Below are 15,122 nucleotides of genomic sequence, written 5' to 3'. Positions count from 1 at the left end.
AATACTCCTTTGTGCACCCCATTCTCACAGAAAGTCACGTATCAATTGTAGTTGACAAGTAAAAGTAAATCGTCCTTCCAATTTTTTTCCCGCGGGGACGATTTATTCATACGGAAGGGGGGGGGGGGACGGTCCAGCCCCTCAACAAACATTTTTCTTCACTATCCATGCTCATACATTTGAATAAGAGATGGATGGAACGCTTGTTGGTACGGATTTGTCATTCAGAGCCAAAATATGGAGCAGGATATCTCCACAAGAACAAATAAGTCCTACCCTGCTTCATTAAAGCTCTAAACTAGTTTACTCTTGAATTTTCGTAGTTACCAGATCCGCTGTGTTTTTGATAGAGTCCGTGCAGAGGCTGTGGAATGTTTTAGCATGCAAATCAGTTTCATGGAAGCAATTCCTTTCTGTCCTGATGAGCCATCCATGAGGAATATGTAAATATGCCACGACCAACTCAAGCCGTAATCAAAAAACTGAATAAGAGTAGAAGGAATGCAAAATCTGGGAATGCGCATGCAACGAGGATATTTTGCTCTGTTTGGCAATTTCAAGCACGCTCGGTTACATTGCTACGTTGAATATTCACAGTGGACTCTTCACCAAGTTATTCGGATGGAAACCCCCTCTTTTTTTTATTTTCCTTGTCGGTAAAAACCTTGCGGCGGATCTTCAGTACTTAGGAGATCGAGCTAATATTGATTCGATCGATAATCGATTCAATTATATCAATATTCGATTCAATTATTATCGACGTGACAATTTCTGATTTTTGGAAATGTTTTTAAAAAATTCCCCAATTGTTACATCATGCTGTATTCCGTCAGATACTGACGAAGGAAAATTTTGAAATAACTTCAGAAGCACATCCCTAGTGAAAATCACAAATCTACGATAGATTTTTATTCGTAAAACTTAATCGAGACACACTCTCAGTTTAATGAATAGTATGTCTTGGTCACATATCATATGTACCGACCGCGATGAATACTTAATGTGCTTCAGCGTGATATGAAATTTAGGGATTTTTATTTTTAAATAGAGAATGAGCTGTCCAATTATTTTTAATTTAAGAATTATATGCAGCTGTAACTCAAGGTTAGTCAATAAAAATTGGGAGTATATGCTTTATATACTACTACTTTTTCGTGTTCTCGTGTTCGGAACTACTTTTTAAACTCGCTGTTGCAAATACCTCATGCTTTCTATGTTATTTATTTCTTCAGTTTAAACTGCGGGCACTCCAGTGGGGATTTTATAAGTTGGGAACACTGTTTTTTCTCCATTTAAATCCATTGAAACATTGATTTAAGGTAATGCAAGCTGCTTCAGGGCCGGATTAAGAGGGTGGCCCTGGGGGGGGGGGGGTGACCCCCTTAATCCGGCCCTGAAGTAGCTTGCAGCTGCATTTTAAATGCAGGTACAAAAAAATTGGATCAGAAAAAAAATTACAAACAAGAAAAGGTGACAAAATCTCTCATTTCCTGAGAGTTAATTAATTTATAATTTTGTCGTATTTGGTGATGCAAAAGACTGCGCACCTTTAATTAGTTGAGTTAAGAGAAAAACCAAACACGTAATTTGGCCTGGAGCGGCGCGACGCAGCGAGAAATGATGACGAGGACTTGAGATGAAAAGTAGAAGCCCTCGGCGCGGCGGTCGGCATGTAACACATATTGGCGCCTACGAGACTGCATCAATACTTCACGCATTGCGGCAGACATAGTACGGTCAACAGCGGTCGGCGCGGCGTGAAACGCACAGTGCCTACAAGACTACATGAATACTTCACGCATTGCGCCAAACACAGTGTGGTTAGCGCTGCACGGCGCGGCGGCGGAAGTTAAAATTATTAAACCACATTTATGTTTGTTTTTTCTTAATTTCTTAGTTCATTTCTTACAAATGAGAGGCCTTGTCCACACAGAGATAGGTTTACAGAACTGAACTTCTGCGCGAAGTTCCGTGAACTTTTGCTAGTAGTGTTGACAGGGCTTACGCAAAAAATGTGTCCAACACGAGTGAACGCGTCTTATGCACTCTTCTCCCTCCGACACATTCACTTGATGGTTCTTATTAATGTTTCAAAATAAATGAGAAGAGGGCGGCAAAATACAGGCGGCCCATGGGCGGCAAGTAGGCAAATCCGGCCATGAGCTGCTTCACTAAGAGTCGATTTTTTCACATTTCAAATGCATTGAAATGGAGGAAAAACCGTGTTGCCAACTTTCAAAAGTTGCCACTAGGGCATTACTGCATCTATGATCTATAGAGCGGTCCAGAGAAGATATATTTTAATCTTTTTAATTACAGATTGTCAATGTGGAGAAAATTGAAGACACCCCTTCCCTCTGTTCAATGTTCTAAGACGATCTGTTTTTACGCACCACCCCACGAATAAGTCCTTTGAATTTGTTGCAGGATTTCACTTTTCTGCACCTACAGTAAAGATCGTGAGTACCTACCTTACAAATATTAAGAGCACTCTTAGTGAGTTGTGAATGTTAATAGTGAAATTAAATGGAGTATATTCGTTACTTACAATACGTGCCAGTTGAAGGAGGCAACCATCTCTCGTTATCTTGCCTTATATCTTTCTCTTATAACCTGAATTCTAGCCATATCGGAGGCATATAAGAAGCAACTGTTGTTTTGTTTCTTTAATGGAACTAGACTTTCTTGAAAAATCAATGCTAAATCACTCCCACGTAAAATGACGGAAGATATTGATATAAGGAAGCTTTATTCAAACTAGTCGCCCTCCTTGCGTTTCCATTGACTTATTACCATTCCTTCACTCACATTATTTTTTTCTTTTCTTTTCTTTTCTCCTCTTTCCTTTTCTTTTCACTTAATTAATGAAATACAAATTATATTTTTTTCTGGGAGGAATATTATGAGAAATACATATGATTTATTCGCTGATGGATGTAATATTCACATTAATTTTAGCATCCATTGTTTTAGTACTCAATAATTTCGACTGATTTTAAGTTTTTTTTTATGACCTCTTCTTTTTATCTTTTTTTTCGTTTGTTTTATAATCTATCTGTGGATGAGATGAAACCATTTTACTTATAACTTTCATTTTCCAGACAATTTTCAAACTCGTAAAAATTAAATTGAGATTTAAAAAAAAATTGGTGAAAATTAAATGATAGAATCTACCTGAAATATTAGTTTTATTTCACAGTCGGTGAAGTACACACATAATGCAGCACAACAGAAACATTGTTTGGGAGGTTTCTTTTTCATTTTTTCGACGCATTCTCGTTAAATAGACAAAATTTTATGGCATCTGAGATTTTATCTAACCAATTCGTATGGACAGATTTCAATATTGTCATTCCATACTCCGAAAGATGTTGGTAAATTGCAATCCAGATCACCTTTTTTATTTATTTATTGTTTAATTATATTATTTTTAATTTTTATTTTTATATTTTTTGAACTACGATGTAATTGTTTTGAAACCAACCAGATCGATGATTTTACAATGATCACCATCACTAATATACAGGGTATAAGCTGATCAAGAAGCTAGGCAAATCCCGTGATTTGCGAAAGACGACATTTCCTGGTATTTAAAGGAAGTGCTGATAGTTTTTATCAGCTTTCGCACCGCTGAATTCTTCAATCCTTATTTTATTCTTATTTTAATTAAATATCAATCATCAGCGCGCTACTGTAGCATCAATTAATTGCGGTTTTCTCCACACAATTGACAATTCCAGTGATTTACCTCTCCCACATCCAAAGTTGGATGGCAAAATAAGTTATTTTGCGATCAACTAAAGTTTTTTTCTCTTTCCTTAATCTCCGTCGCTGTTTGTAAGACGAATGAAACGTGATTTTGATACGATGATTGAAAGTTGCCTATATTCTGACCGACTTTTTTTCTGAAAGAGGGCTGCAAACTTAAGATGTAAAATATGAAAATAACATCTGTAGCTATTAGGAATTGTAAACTAAAAAAGAGTTGATTTTCAATACATTCACTATATCGTCGATACTTTGTTGGAATTGCATTGTTTTTACATGATGCAAAAAGTAACACTTTTGCAAAACTGAGTTTCCGTAAAAGTGTCCTAAGTGCCATGTTTTATCGTCGCGATTTGACTTTAGGTTACCACCGGGTAGAAAACGAATTTTAAGTGATTGTGTTTGTTTCTTATCAAGGATTTTGAGGTTTCCGTGTAATAAATCTACCACAATCATGAAGTCATTCCTGAAGAAAACGGACAAATCTTCTGAATCAAAGGTGAGAATTTATATACTGAGTAACACCGTATTTATAGGATACGGGCTCAGACAATATACTTAGGTTGTGAAGTTGTCACTGATGCATGTTTAAGCGGAAATGAAGTCCGCGAATTTATTTATATAATGTATTCTATGATGTGTTAAATAAACTAAAAAATCGTAATACAAGCAATACTCATCTCTAGATCCAGTTTTATCAATTGCACGATTCTTTCGTGCAAAAATCGGACTGAATCCAGCAGAAAGGAACCAAACCGCATTTTGAGAGAGAGAAAAAATTGACAAGGAATAGTTTGGAGAACATTAGGATTGCATTTTGTTATAAGGAACTACTATTTCCGGCCCTACCTGAAAAGCAAATATCTGCATAAGGAAATCAATGGCATTTATGCCGTTTCTAAAATGGGCCAGAAATAGTGGTTCCTTATTCAAAAAATGTAATCCAAATTGGTCGGAGAGTTTCCGCGTCAAAAATATGAAGGCAAGAAAAAACAATGTCTGAATTTAAGAGTAAGGATTGACTTTTATCCCTAACATTTAAAAGTGTGGGGGAGTTAAACTTTATTTTGGTTCCAACTACATGTGGCTCAGCCCTTTTCTGTAAAACTTGGTCTGGTTTTAAGAGCTCAAGAATTTAAAAAAAAAATCATGTGAAGAAATCATCATTTTTTTATTGTATTTTTTTAACGCATAGGCAATTTTATGATCAGAAAATGATAAATGAAGCAATGAAGCAATCATTTTTCAATGATCTTATGACGGCCTGAATTTTAAACTAACACGAGGGAAAAAATATTGAAGTTTTTTTAGAGAGATGATGTATTAAGTGACTGATAACGTCATTCAAAACTAATATCATTTTCACGTACATATATAAAAGCCGGTTTTATAGCGCTCTTTGACGCTCTGCGATAGCCAGCCGCCAAAGCTCCTTAAAATTATTTTTACCTTATTCGAAGTATGCCACATTCCTCTGTGTAATAATGGGCCTCACACGTTGCATGCTTTTTTTTGATCAATGCACGGATAAAATAGGGAGAAAGGAAAATACTCAAGAACCTACTTACATTGTAAAAATCAATTTATTTTATATTATTTTTAAATTACCCTCTTTTAATGACTTTGTATACGTAGCGGAAATTTCAATCCCTTTATTTTATGTTCATTTTTCAGACACCTGAAAAATCATCAGCTGGAAAAAAAGCTGGAAGCAAACAACCAGCCAACAAAGATAATTCGCAGAAGACCGCCGTAAAAGAAATACCGGTCACCAAATCAAAAGAGTGTTTGATGAAATGCAAACACAAAGCAAAAGACAAGAAAGATGGAAAGAAAAAACCTGATAACGTCCTGCACCGAATATTCATGAAAAATGAGCAACCCAAAAAAATTAGCTTCGGATCCAGTTTACTCAATTTGAACGCAATAATCGAAAAGAAAAATACCCATGCAAGACGACAAAAATTGCTAACGTCTATCGCGAGTGATCAGAATCTAGCGAACTTCGATGAGATTGAACGTCGGGTACTCCGAGAACGTTCGATCGGAAGGAAAAAAGGCTCTTCTCGTTCAAACTCTACAGAAATTAGACAGAATCATGTAGTTTCCGAAAAATGTAAGCTTGATGAACAGGTCTCTGATGTGCGGGACATTACCTCTGAAAAATTTAGAGATTTTGAAGAAAATGACGTTCGTAAAGATGGCCAAGATGTAAAAAATAATCAAATTACATGCCCTGGCAAGCTGAATTTTGACATGAGAAAAGTCGAGAGAAAAAAGCATCACCAAAATACAGCCAATACCGCCTCGAATTCCGACAGTAACCCTATAATAGTTGAAAGTAGAAATTCAATATTAGAACCCCGAGAAGAAAGCGAATCACAAAATTTGGAGGACGTGTTGGATGGTACTAGAAGTCAGCAAAAACTCTCTGAGTTACGAGCAAGCAATGAGGAAATTTTTCAGAAGACTGCGCTAATATTCAGTCGAATAGGGAGTGAGTGCAAACAAAGTTCTCTTGAACCTGAATACAAAGAAAATGAGGATGAGAACATAAAGGTTGTGATCTCTTGCAATGAGCAACATTTAATTATACCTGTAAACAACACTAATCCAACTTTTGAAGGAGCTGAGTCAAAACTCAGTCAAACAAAATATGAGGGCACAAAAAATCTTGTTGAGCCTGAACACGAAAAAAATGAGGGTGAAAATACGACAAACTTTGATAATATAATTACTCCTATGAATATTTCTCAACCAAACTCAATTGACGAAAACAAGAATAGTTATCTGAGAAGTTATCACAAGCGACAACAAAGAAATTCTCCTCAAGAATCTCTCATTTTCAAATTGCAAAACGGTCATAGTAATCATCTGCTTGACTTTTTGAAAGGTAATAACTTGCCCTCAGCTTTGGAGGATCGTAAACGTTTGGTGACTGATACCATCGAGAGCATTATAAGCAAAGAAATTCCCTCGAGTAAAGCAGAAGTCACCGGTAAGGAGACCACAAGTCTGCAACAACCTGGTTTATGTAACCATGGTCGATCGCATACCCTCCAAAAACCTGTCATGATAAAATTTCAAAATATTGATAGTGATTATCACTCGCAGGATTTTGAAAGAAAATCTTCTTCTAAAACTTTACAATCCCATCAGTCAGAATCTTTAGAAATTGATAACGATCTAGATTCATGTGCCGAGGACAATGAAGGGATCACTAATATTCAACATAATTTAAATGTGGAATGTCTTGTCTTGGAGACAGCGCTTGAATCAACCCGCGGAAAATCGACCACTAGGGTGAACGAAATTGAAACGGGGATACCCAACGGTGATTTTAACAATGTAAGCTGTATGAACTCAGAAAATGTTTCTCGAGCGGTTAGTAAAAGCCTCGAAGATGCTATTAATTACCCTCGTAACTTGAGTCACTCTCGTAAGCCTATAATTTCTGATAGTATTCTTAGAAGTTCTGAAAAAGGTGGCTCGAAACGTGATCAATACTTAGAGAATCGTTTTCATAAAATAATTCCAACCCAATCCAAAGAAAGAAATTATTTTTCCGATCCACTTTCAAAACAGGTCTATGGGGATGGCTTGACAAATTTGCCATCTGCACCTCGCGTTATTCGCGATGAAATAACTTATTTAGAGAGATTCAGCTCAAAAAACTCAATACCTTGGGTCCCCTCAGAATTAAGAGATCGCCCAGTGAGTGCAGAAAAAGTTTCCACCAGGCATTTTGCAGAAAGAGATGCACATGAGATTGAGTTAGTCACTAATTTCGTTGACTATTTTGATCATAAGCCCCCAACAGAGTCTCCAAATCAACATGTAAAAAGTTTTGAGTTGCTTAATCCTTTCCAAAATTTGGAAGAACTGTTCCAACCGTGTTATAAAGAACTGATCACTCCCAGAGATACTTCTCAACCGTGCATAGTAGTTTACAACGACAAAAATTTTAATTTCTCGCCACAAGCCTTGATCGAAAAAGTTATCAAGATGGGTGAAAAATCTAGTGGAAGAGAGGTAGACATAGGTTTATCGGATACTTTTCTAGACGAAATAAGAGATGTTTGTCAAGAGGTATTTGAAGCAAAAATGCGGGATTTGCAAAAAAGAACAATTGCAACTGAGCGCCGTGGAGAAATTTTTACTGGTGCAGATTGTGGTGGAGACAATGACGGAATAGTTCCCGGTAAGGAAATAAAATCTAGTGATTCCAGCAAGAGAAGGCATGATAATAACAAAAAACGCAGTTCTGAAAACAGTAAAACTAGTCTGGACCAAAAAACTGAAATCTCTTTGAGTAATCATAAATTTCACATTGAAGCTCCAAACCAATCAAAAATAATAACTGAAAATGGTACACGTATTAAAAGTGATGCCAGAGTACCACTCAAAGATTCAGGTTCGACCTATCAAGAAGAGAAAATTGCAGCTGTCAATTGTTCAAAAAATCAAATTCAAGATGATAATTCTAAAGATCTTAGATTGACAAAAGTAGAGCCAGCTTTAGATACTGCGGAGAATCTCAATGATAATAGACAGAATGAAAATTTAGGCGATTGTCTTGGAGCAAGAGGAAATGCGAAAGTAATATGTCATAAACCTGAATTGACAGGTGAAGGGTTGAACTCTACTCCTCGGTCAGAGCGTAAAAAAAGCATAGTCAGATTTGATTGTTCCGATGAGCAACCAGATGATACCGAAGGAAACTTAATTACAGACACAATTTGCTCTAGTGAACATGGGGGAACCCTGAAGAGGAAGTTTAGCTATGACCATTGGGTAACCATCAGGAAGCGAAAGGTTGACAATCACCTTTTAAAAGAGGCGAAATTGTCGAGGAGATCAAGCGTCCCCAGTCTTCCGAAGAAACCTAAAAATTCATCATGCAACTGTGATGGATGGATATTTGACTCATTAGATAGTAAATCGCAAAACTTGTCACCAATAATAAGTTCTCCATCGGACTCAGGGCAACAAAACAATGTTTTACATCGAAATAAAAAACTCTCGCTGTCAAAAAGTTCTCTACGCGAGAGAAGAGAACTTAATTCAATAGACACCACGACAAAGAAATTAAATTTAGAGCTGAAATTTGAGACAAATATTCAAAATGAGAGCGAGAATTCAGACAAAATCTTCCCTGAGGACCATGCTAACAAGCAAAGTCAACCTATTTATGAGACTGTGGAGAACATGGAGTCCAATAAGTATTTGAATAAAATACTGAAGACTGGTGATAGTAGTGCAGATGAATGCAGTTTGAATTGCACGGATGCCGTGCTTCCAATTGAAAACGTATCGTTAAACCTCAATGTCAAACAGAATCAATGTTCCGATAGTTGCGCGCAGACAAGTCGGACATTGATTTCCGAGAAAAGTGAACTTACTTCGGAGGGCACACCTTCAACACCGCCGACTAACGGTGCGGGGAAAAGTGTCAAGAACAAAACTCAAAATAATATCAAAAAGAAAAATATACAAATAAAAAATGGTGACGTTATAACTACTCGATTCGGTACTGAAGTTATTTGTCGGCGTGAAAGTAAGCAGAGTATTTTGAGCGCCACTGAGGGAGTTCTCAAAGTCCCTGCAGCTCATACGAAAAAGAAGCAAAATGTAACTGTCCTCTTTGAAGAAGTACTCCCTCCACCTAGCAAGCGAAAAAATGTACGGTCATTTAACATAAATGATTTTGGAGCTCAGAGTCCACCGACAAAATTAGATGTCAAAAAAAAATTACCATTAGTGTTCAGTTCTATGCAAAGTTCTTTTAAGCTCCAAATATTACCGCCGGTTACGAAACGGCAAGATTTCCTCAACAAATTGGTCAAAGAGTCCACTTCACCGGCATATCTTAATCCTCTAAAGGCTCCTCAGGATAAATTGGACTCATTTGTCATCACTCCTCCAAAAAAAGCTCCATTGAGAAATGAAATTTCAAGAAGCAGGTCACCTTTAGGCAATATGGCCAACAGTGACAATCTAGGAGTGCTTAAGAAGAAAGGAAGGGAGATTCAAGAACCAGAAACATGCAGTTCAAACACAGTTGGGGATAACGCAACGTCTCAATCTGTCAAGACACCTAAATCCCGTAAAATTCTCAACAAGAAAATGAACACTTCCAATGATGAGCACGCTGACTGCACTGAACTTTACATCCGTTTAGGTCAACAATTTAAATCTGGGAAAAGATTCCATACTGATGACGTAATTACTGACTCGGAAAGTGTATGCGTCAGTAGTGTAAAAAGCAGAAAATCAGTTACATCAAGTGTATGTGGTAATTGCGGAAGCTGTGCTGATGACTCATACTACACAACGAATGACAGCACGATTGACTCAAAAGATTCTGATCTGGAACAATTTTTTAGAGCACTGCGCATGAAGTCAATTAAATGTGAGAGTGAGGGCCATATTTGCACCACCGACTCAAGCAATCTCATGTTAACACACAGAACCGCCAGTTCCTTTCATATCCTTTCAAACGTTAATATATTTCGGCAGAGTAGCCGAGATACCTGCGTAGCTTGTGAGGCAGCAAAGTTGGAAGAAAATAACCATAAATCAAATACCCCGAGAGGTATATGCAACACACCAGAGAAGAAAATGAAGAAAAAGCAAGACAGTAAACATACCGTCCATTTTGAGCCAAATTTCACAGCTAACAAAACAGACCTAAAATCCATTAACCCGGTGCAAAACTGCACATCTTTTATTTTTCAGCAGACAAGCGACTTGCATATTATACAGCAGCATGCCATGAGAGTGAAATCAGCGCCGAGTATGTCCAACTCTGCAGGTATGTTCAAAAGATAACTTATGTTACCGAGAAAAAGTTACGTCAATTCATTAGTGTAAAGCTGAGGATAAAAAAAGTACGAGGGGTTAAGGTGTGAAAATCGATTAGTCAAACAGGAAGGTTTCATTTTTCGATTTCTAGAAATTCTTGACCGTTAGACGTTCAACGTCCTCCCATAAAGATTTCTGAATGCACCCTAGTTGTAATTTCTCAAGCACTGCGCAAATCAATTCAAGTGTTTGCTGTAATTAATCGATACAGCTTAAGTTGAAATATACGAAACTCCAATTGCGACGTTGTGAATTCACACTCATATTTTCTTTTTTAAAGCGAAATATCCAACAATTTGTCTTGGAATTTAATTTGAATCTTCCTTAATATTCAAGAATCATTCTCAAAAAAATTAAATGTTTTCGTTATTTTTCTACTAAAAAATGAAAAAAAGGAAGATTTTTAAACGTTGAAATGGAGGTACGCATATTTCGATTTCAGCCATCAATGTATTTGAGGAAATATTTGTATTTCTGCCTAAGACGTACGTCGTGTATGAAACCTGATTCTCTATTTTTTGATAATCAACATTGATGAAAGGCAGGCATTTTGGGATTTTCACGACTATATTTCACCAAATGAATCAGATTTTTTTCCAGCCAAACAAGACACAAAATTCCATTTGATAGTTTATCATCAAAACTGTCAATTTTTTTTTCTTTTTCTTTTTTTTATCATATTGAATCTTGATCGTAGACTTGAGTATTCCTCGAAACTCCTGATTTTATGCAACTTCACGATAAACGCGCGTACGTTTCTACCGAACGGAACTATATGCATTAAGACATAAGCCCTGAGATCATAAGAATATATGTAAAACAAGGCTCACGTCTCAATGCACATATTTCCGTCTGGCAGAAATACGTCCAAATATCATTGACTGTACATAGGACGGATCTGAATGGTTCGTACATCCTTTTTTAATTTTGCCCGGAAACAGCAGCGACGGTTGAAATTTTTGAGGGAATAAAAAGGGGGTTGGGGATATCGAAGTTACCTTCAAATCAAAAGAGCGCCTGCATGAAACTCTAATACTCCCCTGATGAAATTCGCAAATACCTCCTGGTTGCCAAGACTACCGCGGTAGTTATTCCTGCCATGACTGTTCCTAATAATTATACCAGCTCATGAGCCATTGCCGTGGTGATAATACACTACCCGAGGAAATCGTAGGGGAGGTCTAGCTGAAGGTGAGCTTGGTTCCTACACTGGAAAAAAACACATTGGATCGCCACCGCAGCGAAATGTTCAACAACTTTTACTTGATTCTCCCCACGGAAAAATATGTCGATAATAACATTGAGAAAAGTTGTAACAGTTAGAATTGAGCACCGCTCTCGCGGACACGTCTAAATAACTACACTGGAAAAAAACACTTTGGATCTGAGTCCAGACTCTTGAAAACATTGACAAGAAAAAATACTCTTGATTCAATCGGATTTTTGCTTCAATCAAAACGATATCCGCTTAGATTAAGAAGCTTGGTTCTTGATTTAAGCTAGATTCTGATTGAATCAAGAGTACTTTTTCTTGTCGATGTTTTTAAGAGTCTGGACTCAGATCCAATGTGTTTTTTTCCAGTGTAGTCATTTAGACGTGTCCGCGAGAGCGGTGCTCAATTCTAACTGCTACAACTTTTCTCAATGTTATTATCGACATATTTTTCCGTGGGGAGAATCAAGTAAAAGTTGTTGAACATTTCGCTGCGGTGGTCATTGAAAATACAGAGATAACGCGACGAAAGTCACTCGTCCTTGAGCACCATGCCATAAACTAAGATGCGTGATACAACTATTTCAGCCCCTGAGCCGCTCAAATTGCATTCATCGAATTGAAGGCGAACTTGATTTCTACCTCCAGTTTCCAGTTATTCAGGCATGACCGCAAGAGCGCTCTAACTTTTGTAACTTGCAACTGCATGAACACGCTTGTAGGTTAAAAAAGAAGACGTAGGGTGAAAGGTTCATGGGTGAATATCCGTGGGTTAAAAAGTCTCGAGTGAAAACATGTGGATGAAATAGTCCTTTCCGCGGGAAGAATGTGGGCAAATAGTCCTGGCACCGAATTTTTGCTTGAATAAATCAGAAATCCGCTTAAATTGAGAAGCTTGGCTCTCAATTCGTCGTCTCCCGCACGAAGGAACGTAACTCCAATCCAAGGTTGCCAAATTGACTTCAACAATTAATTTATTTTACAAAAATGTAAGTGTGCAATTTATATCCAAATTTGTCTGATTTTTGCATGAAATCGGAAGAAAAATCAGTGAAATTTTCAGTTAGAAATGCCCAATACTTTTCTGGTTAAAATGCAATTTACGAAAGGAAATTTGGCAACATTGAAATGTAGTTACGTTCTTTCGTGCGGAAAACGACGAATTCAAGCAAAAATTTGATTGAAGCAAGCCTAATTTCATTGTCAATTTTTTTAAAAATCTGGATTCTGGATCCAAGATACTTTGTTTTTCCAGTAGAAGTCGAGCATAATGTCACACCGAAAAAAAAGAAGTTGATTTAACATTCTGAGTGCAAAGAAAGTGTGCAAGAACTTGTGAAATGCTGAGTTACCCGCCACAGCAGTTAGTTTTACATCTTGGCATTACTAAAGTAACTGCTGTCGCGGGTAATTCAGCATTTTATGAGTTCTCGCACAGTTTTTTTTACATCAAGTATATTAAATGGACGTAGTTCTACGAAACAGACCTATGTGGAGGTGAGAAATATGGGGTGTGCTCGTTAGTTCTCTTTGCGTAAGAGTGAATGAGAATAATAAAGCGCCAGTGACGTCAGTGGCAACGAACGAGGGTAAGCTCGAGGGCGCGGCAGCGCGGACATCGTCGTCGGGGCGCTTTAACTCGTGAGCCCTGTCCACAAGGCTCTCTTGCCATGCCCGCGGCTCATGAGTTCCGCACTCAGCTGCACATAGGTCTGTTTGATAGAATGCAATATCCCGCTTTTCCAATTCTTCAAAAGGAACCACGCCCACTTTTACATTGCTTCTTATGCAGATTTCTAGAGCACACCCCACATTTCTCATCGCCACATAGGTCTGTTTGGTAGAAATACGTCCAAATCAACTTCTCCTTTTTTTCAGTGCATTTCACCTTGCACGATCAGACTCACTCTCTCTTTACGGATCCGATCTAGAAATTCCTGCTGACCTCCTCCAGAAATCCATCTGGATACTACAAAACTATTTACTTTTTCCAGATCAGAAAACTGGAGGAGAAATCAATGGAAAAGAGCTTGTATCAGGAATAAAGATCACCTCTGTTGGGCATAAATCTCTTTTCAAAAATCCATCTTCAATGCACGTCAGTCGATCATTTTCTTACTGTCCCTCTTTTGATGGAGCTCAGACGTCTAAAGGACGAGGGAAAATTGAGCATGATAAGTTCGACGCCAACAGCATGCTGGTCTTCCCGGCAACTGGTTCTCCGGCTCGCGTCTATATCAACACACCGGGAATGTATCAGTTGCACCTCTTTGTGCCGACAGCTGAGGAGGCACATGTTCCGGAGAAAAAAGAAACCGAGAGAACAAAGCAATACGATCGATTTGCTACCTATTACTGAACTAAAGTCGGCATTTCGGGAAAAATGATCACAAAACTATTTTCGTTCCAAAATGTGTCTTCTATTTAAGGATATTTGTTGGTAATTATTTTTAGTGAATTTTTTTCTTATCATTTATTCGAAAACTTCGCTTGTCATCTACAGCAAAATTTAATTTTTTTTTAAAAAAATAAAGTAGAACCTGATTTCAGAAAAAGAAATGAATGAAAGGCATTTCTCTTTAAAGTTTACACCCCCAAAAATTTTACCTAGGTTGAAGACAAAGAGCTTGTTAAAAAAGGGCATGTGCCCGCAGAGACTTCTTTCATTTCTGTCCCAAACAAGACCTTATGATGAGACAATCCTCCAGTGACAGTTTTGGCTTGAGTTCAACTGTAGGCCGCCTTCTCTCTTCATGATATTAATATGTATATTTCACAAGTAATATACTCTTTGAATCGGGTTACCTGTACAAAAGGAGTGTGTCGTGCCTGTTGTAAATGTCTTAGACTTTGGTGTAAGCTGCTCCTTTATATTATCAATCAAAATTTAGCAATGTGGTCACTGGTTTCCTGTTTTCTATCTATTTATTTTTGTATTCCTCTCCAAGTGTTGTCTTATGTCTTTCTGAGTCTTGATTGAAATTTCCATGTTTTTTTTTTACATGTTTTACTCCCTTATTTGATGTGTCATCACTTCTTCGTTTCTATTATATTGATCTTTTTTGGAAACTTAAAATGTGTTTTAACTAAGTCTTGGTCTTTAAATTTAACGTTTTGTCTTTACAAATATATTTTTTCAACGGTTCACTTTGTTATATTTTCTGATTATAAATCAAGTTTCAAAATTAGAACCCCTATAAACACGTATTTAAGCCCCGCAGATATTTTTCAAGGAATGCACTCAGTTTCCGCTTGTCAGTGGCATATTCTCGGTGAC

The 15,122-nt window shown here is 37.4% G+C and overlaps 3 protein-coding genes across 11 annotated transcripts in view; 2 read left to right on the top strand and 1 right to left on the bottom strand.

The window, feature by feature from the left end:
• Dpp10 (Dipeptidyl peptidase 10) overlaps positions 1–15,122 on the bottom strand; it is a 127,193-nt gene that overhangs the window by 23,617 nt on the left and 88,454 nt on the right. The gene's annotated exons all lie outside the window — the stretch shown is intronic.
• LOC109037377 (uncharacterized) overlaps positions 1–15,122 on the top strand; it is a 40,730-nt gene that overhangs the window by 1,233 nt on the left and 24,375 nt on the right. For all 3 annotated transcript variants that reach the window (XM_072300530.1, XM_072300529.1, XM_019051994.2), the window contains exon 2: positions 2,320–2,459. The gene's annotated coding sequence lies outside the window, so the exon portion shown is untranslated. The remainder of the gene's footprint in view (positions 1–2,319; positions 2,460–15,122) is intronic.
• LOC140223716 (uncharacterized) lies at positions 4,223–14,989 on the top strand. Its single transcript, XM_072300587.1, has 3 exons — positions 4,223–4,267; positions 5,443–10,582; positions 13,840–14,989. The coding sequence occupies exons 1-3, from the start codon at positions 4,223–4,225 to the stop codon at positions 14,202–14,204; spliced, it is 5,550 nt and encodes a 1,849-aa protein (XP_072156688.1). The 3' UTR covers positions 14,205–14,989.

The sequence above is a fragment of the Bemisia tabaci genome, chromosome 5 (genome assembly GCF_918797505.1).
Source record: "Bemisia tabaci chromosome 5, PGI_BMITA_v3".
Taxonomy (NCBI): Eukaryota; Metazoa; Arthropoda; class Insecta; order Hemiptera; family Aleyrodidae; genus Bemisia; species Bemisia tabaci.
Note: the sequence above shows the minus strand (reverse complement) of the source record. Positions and strands in the feature narration are given on the sequence as shown.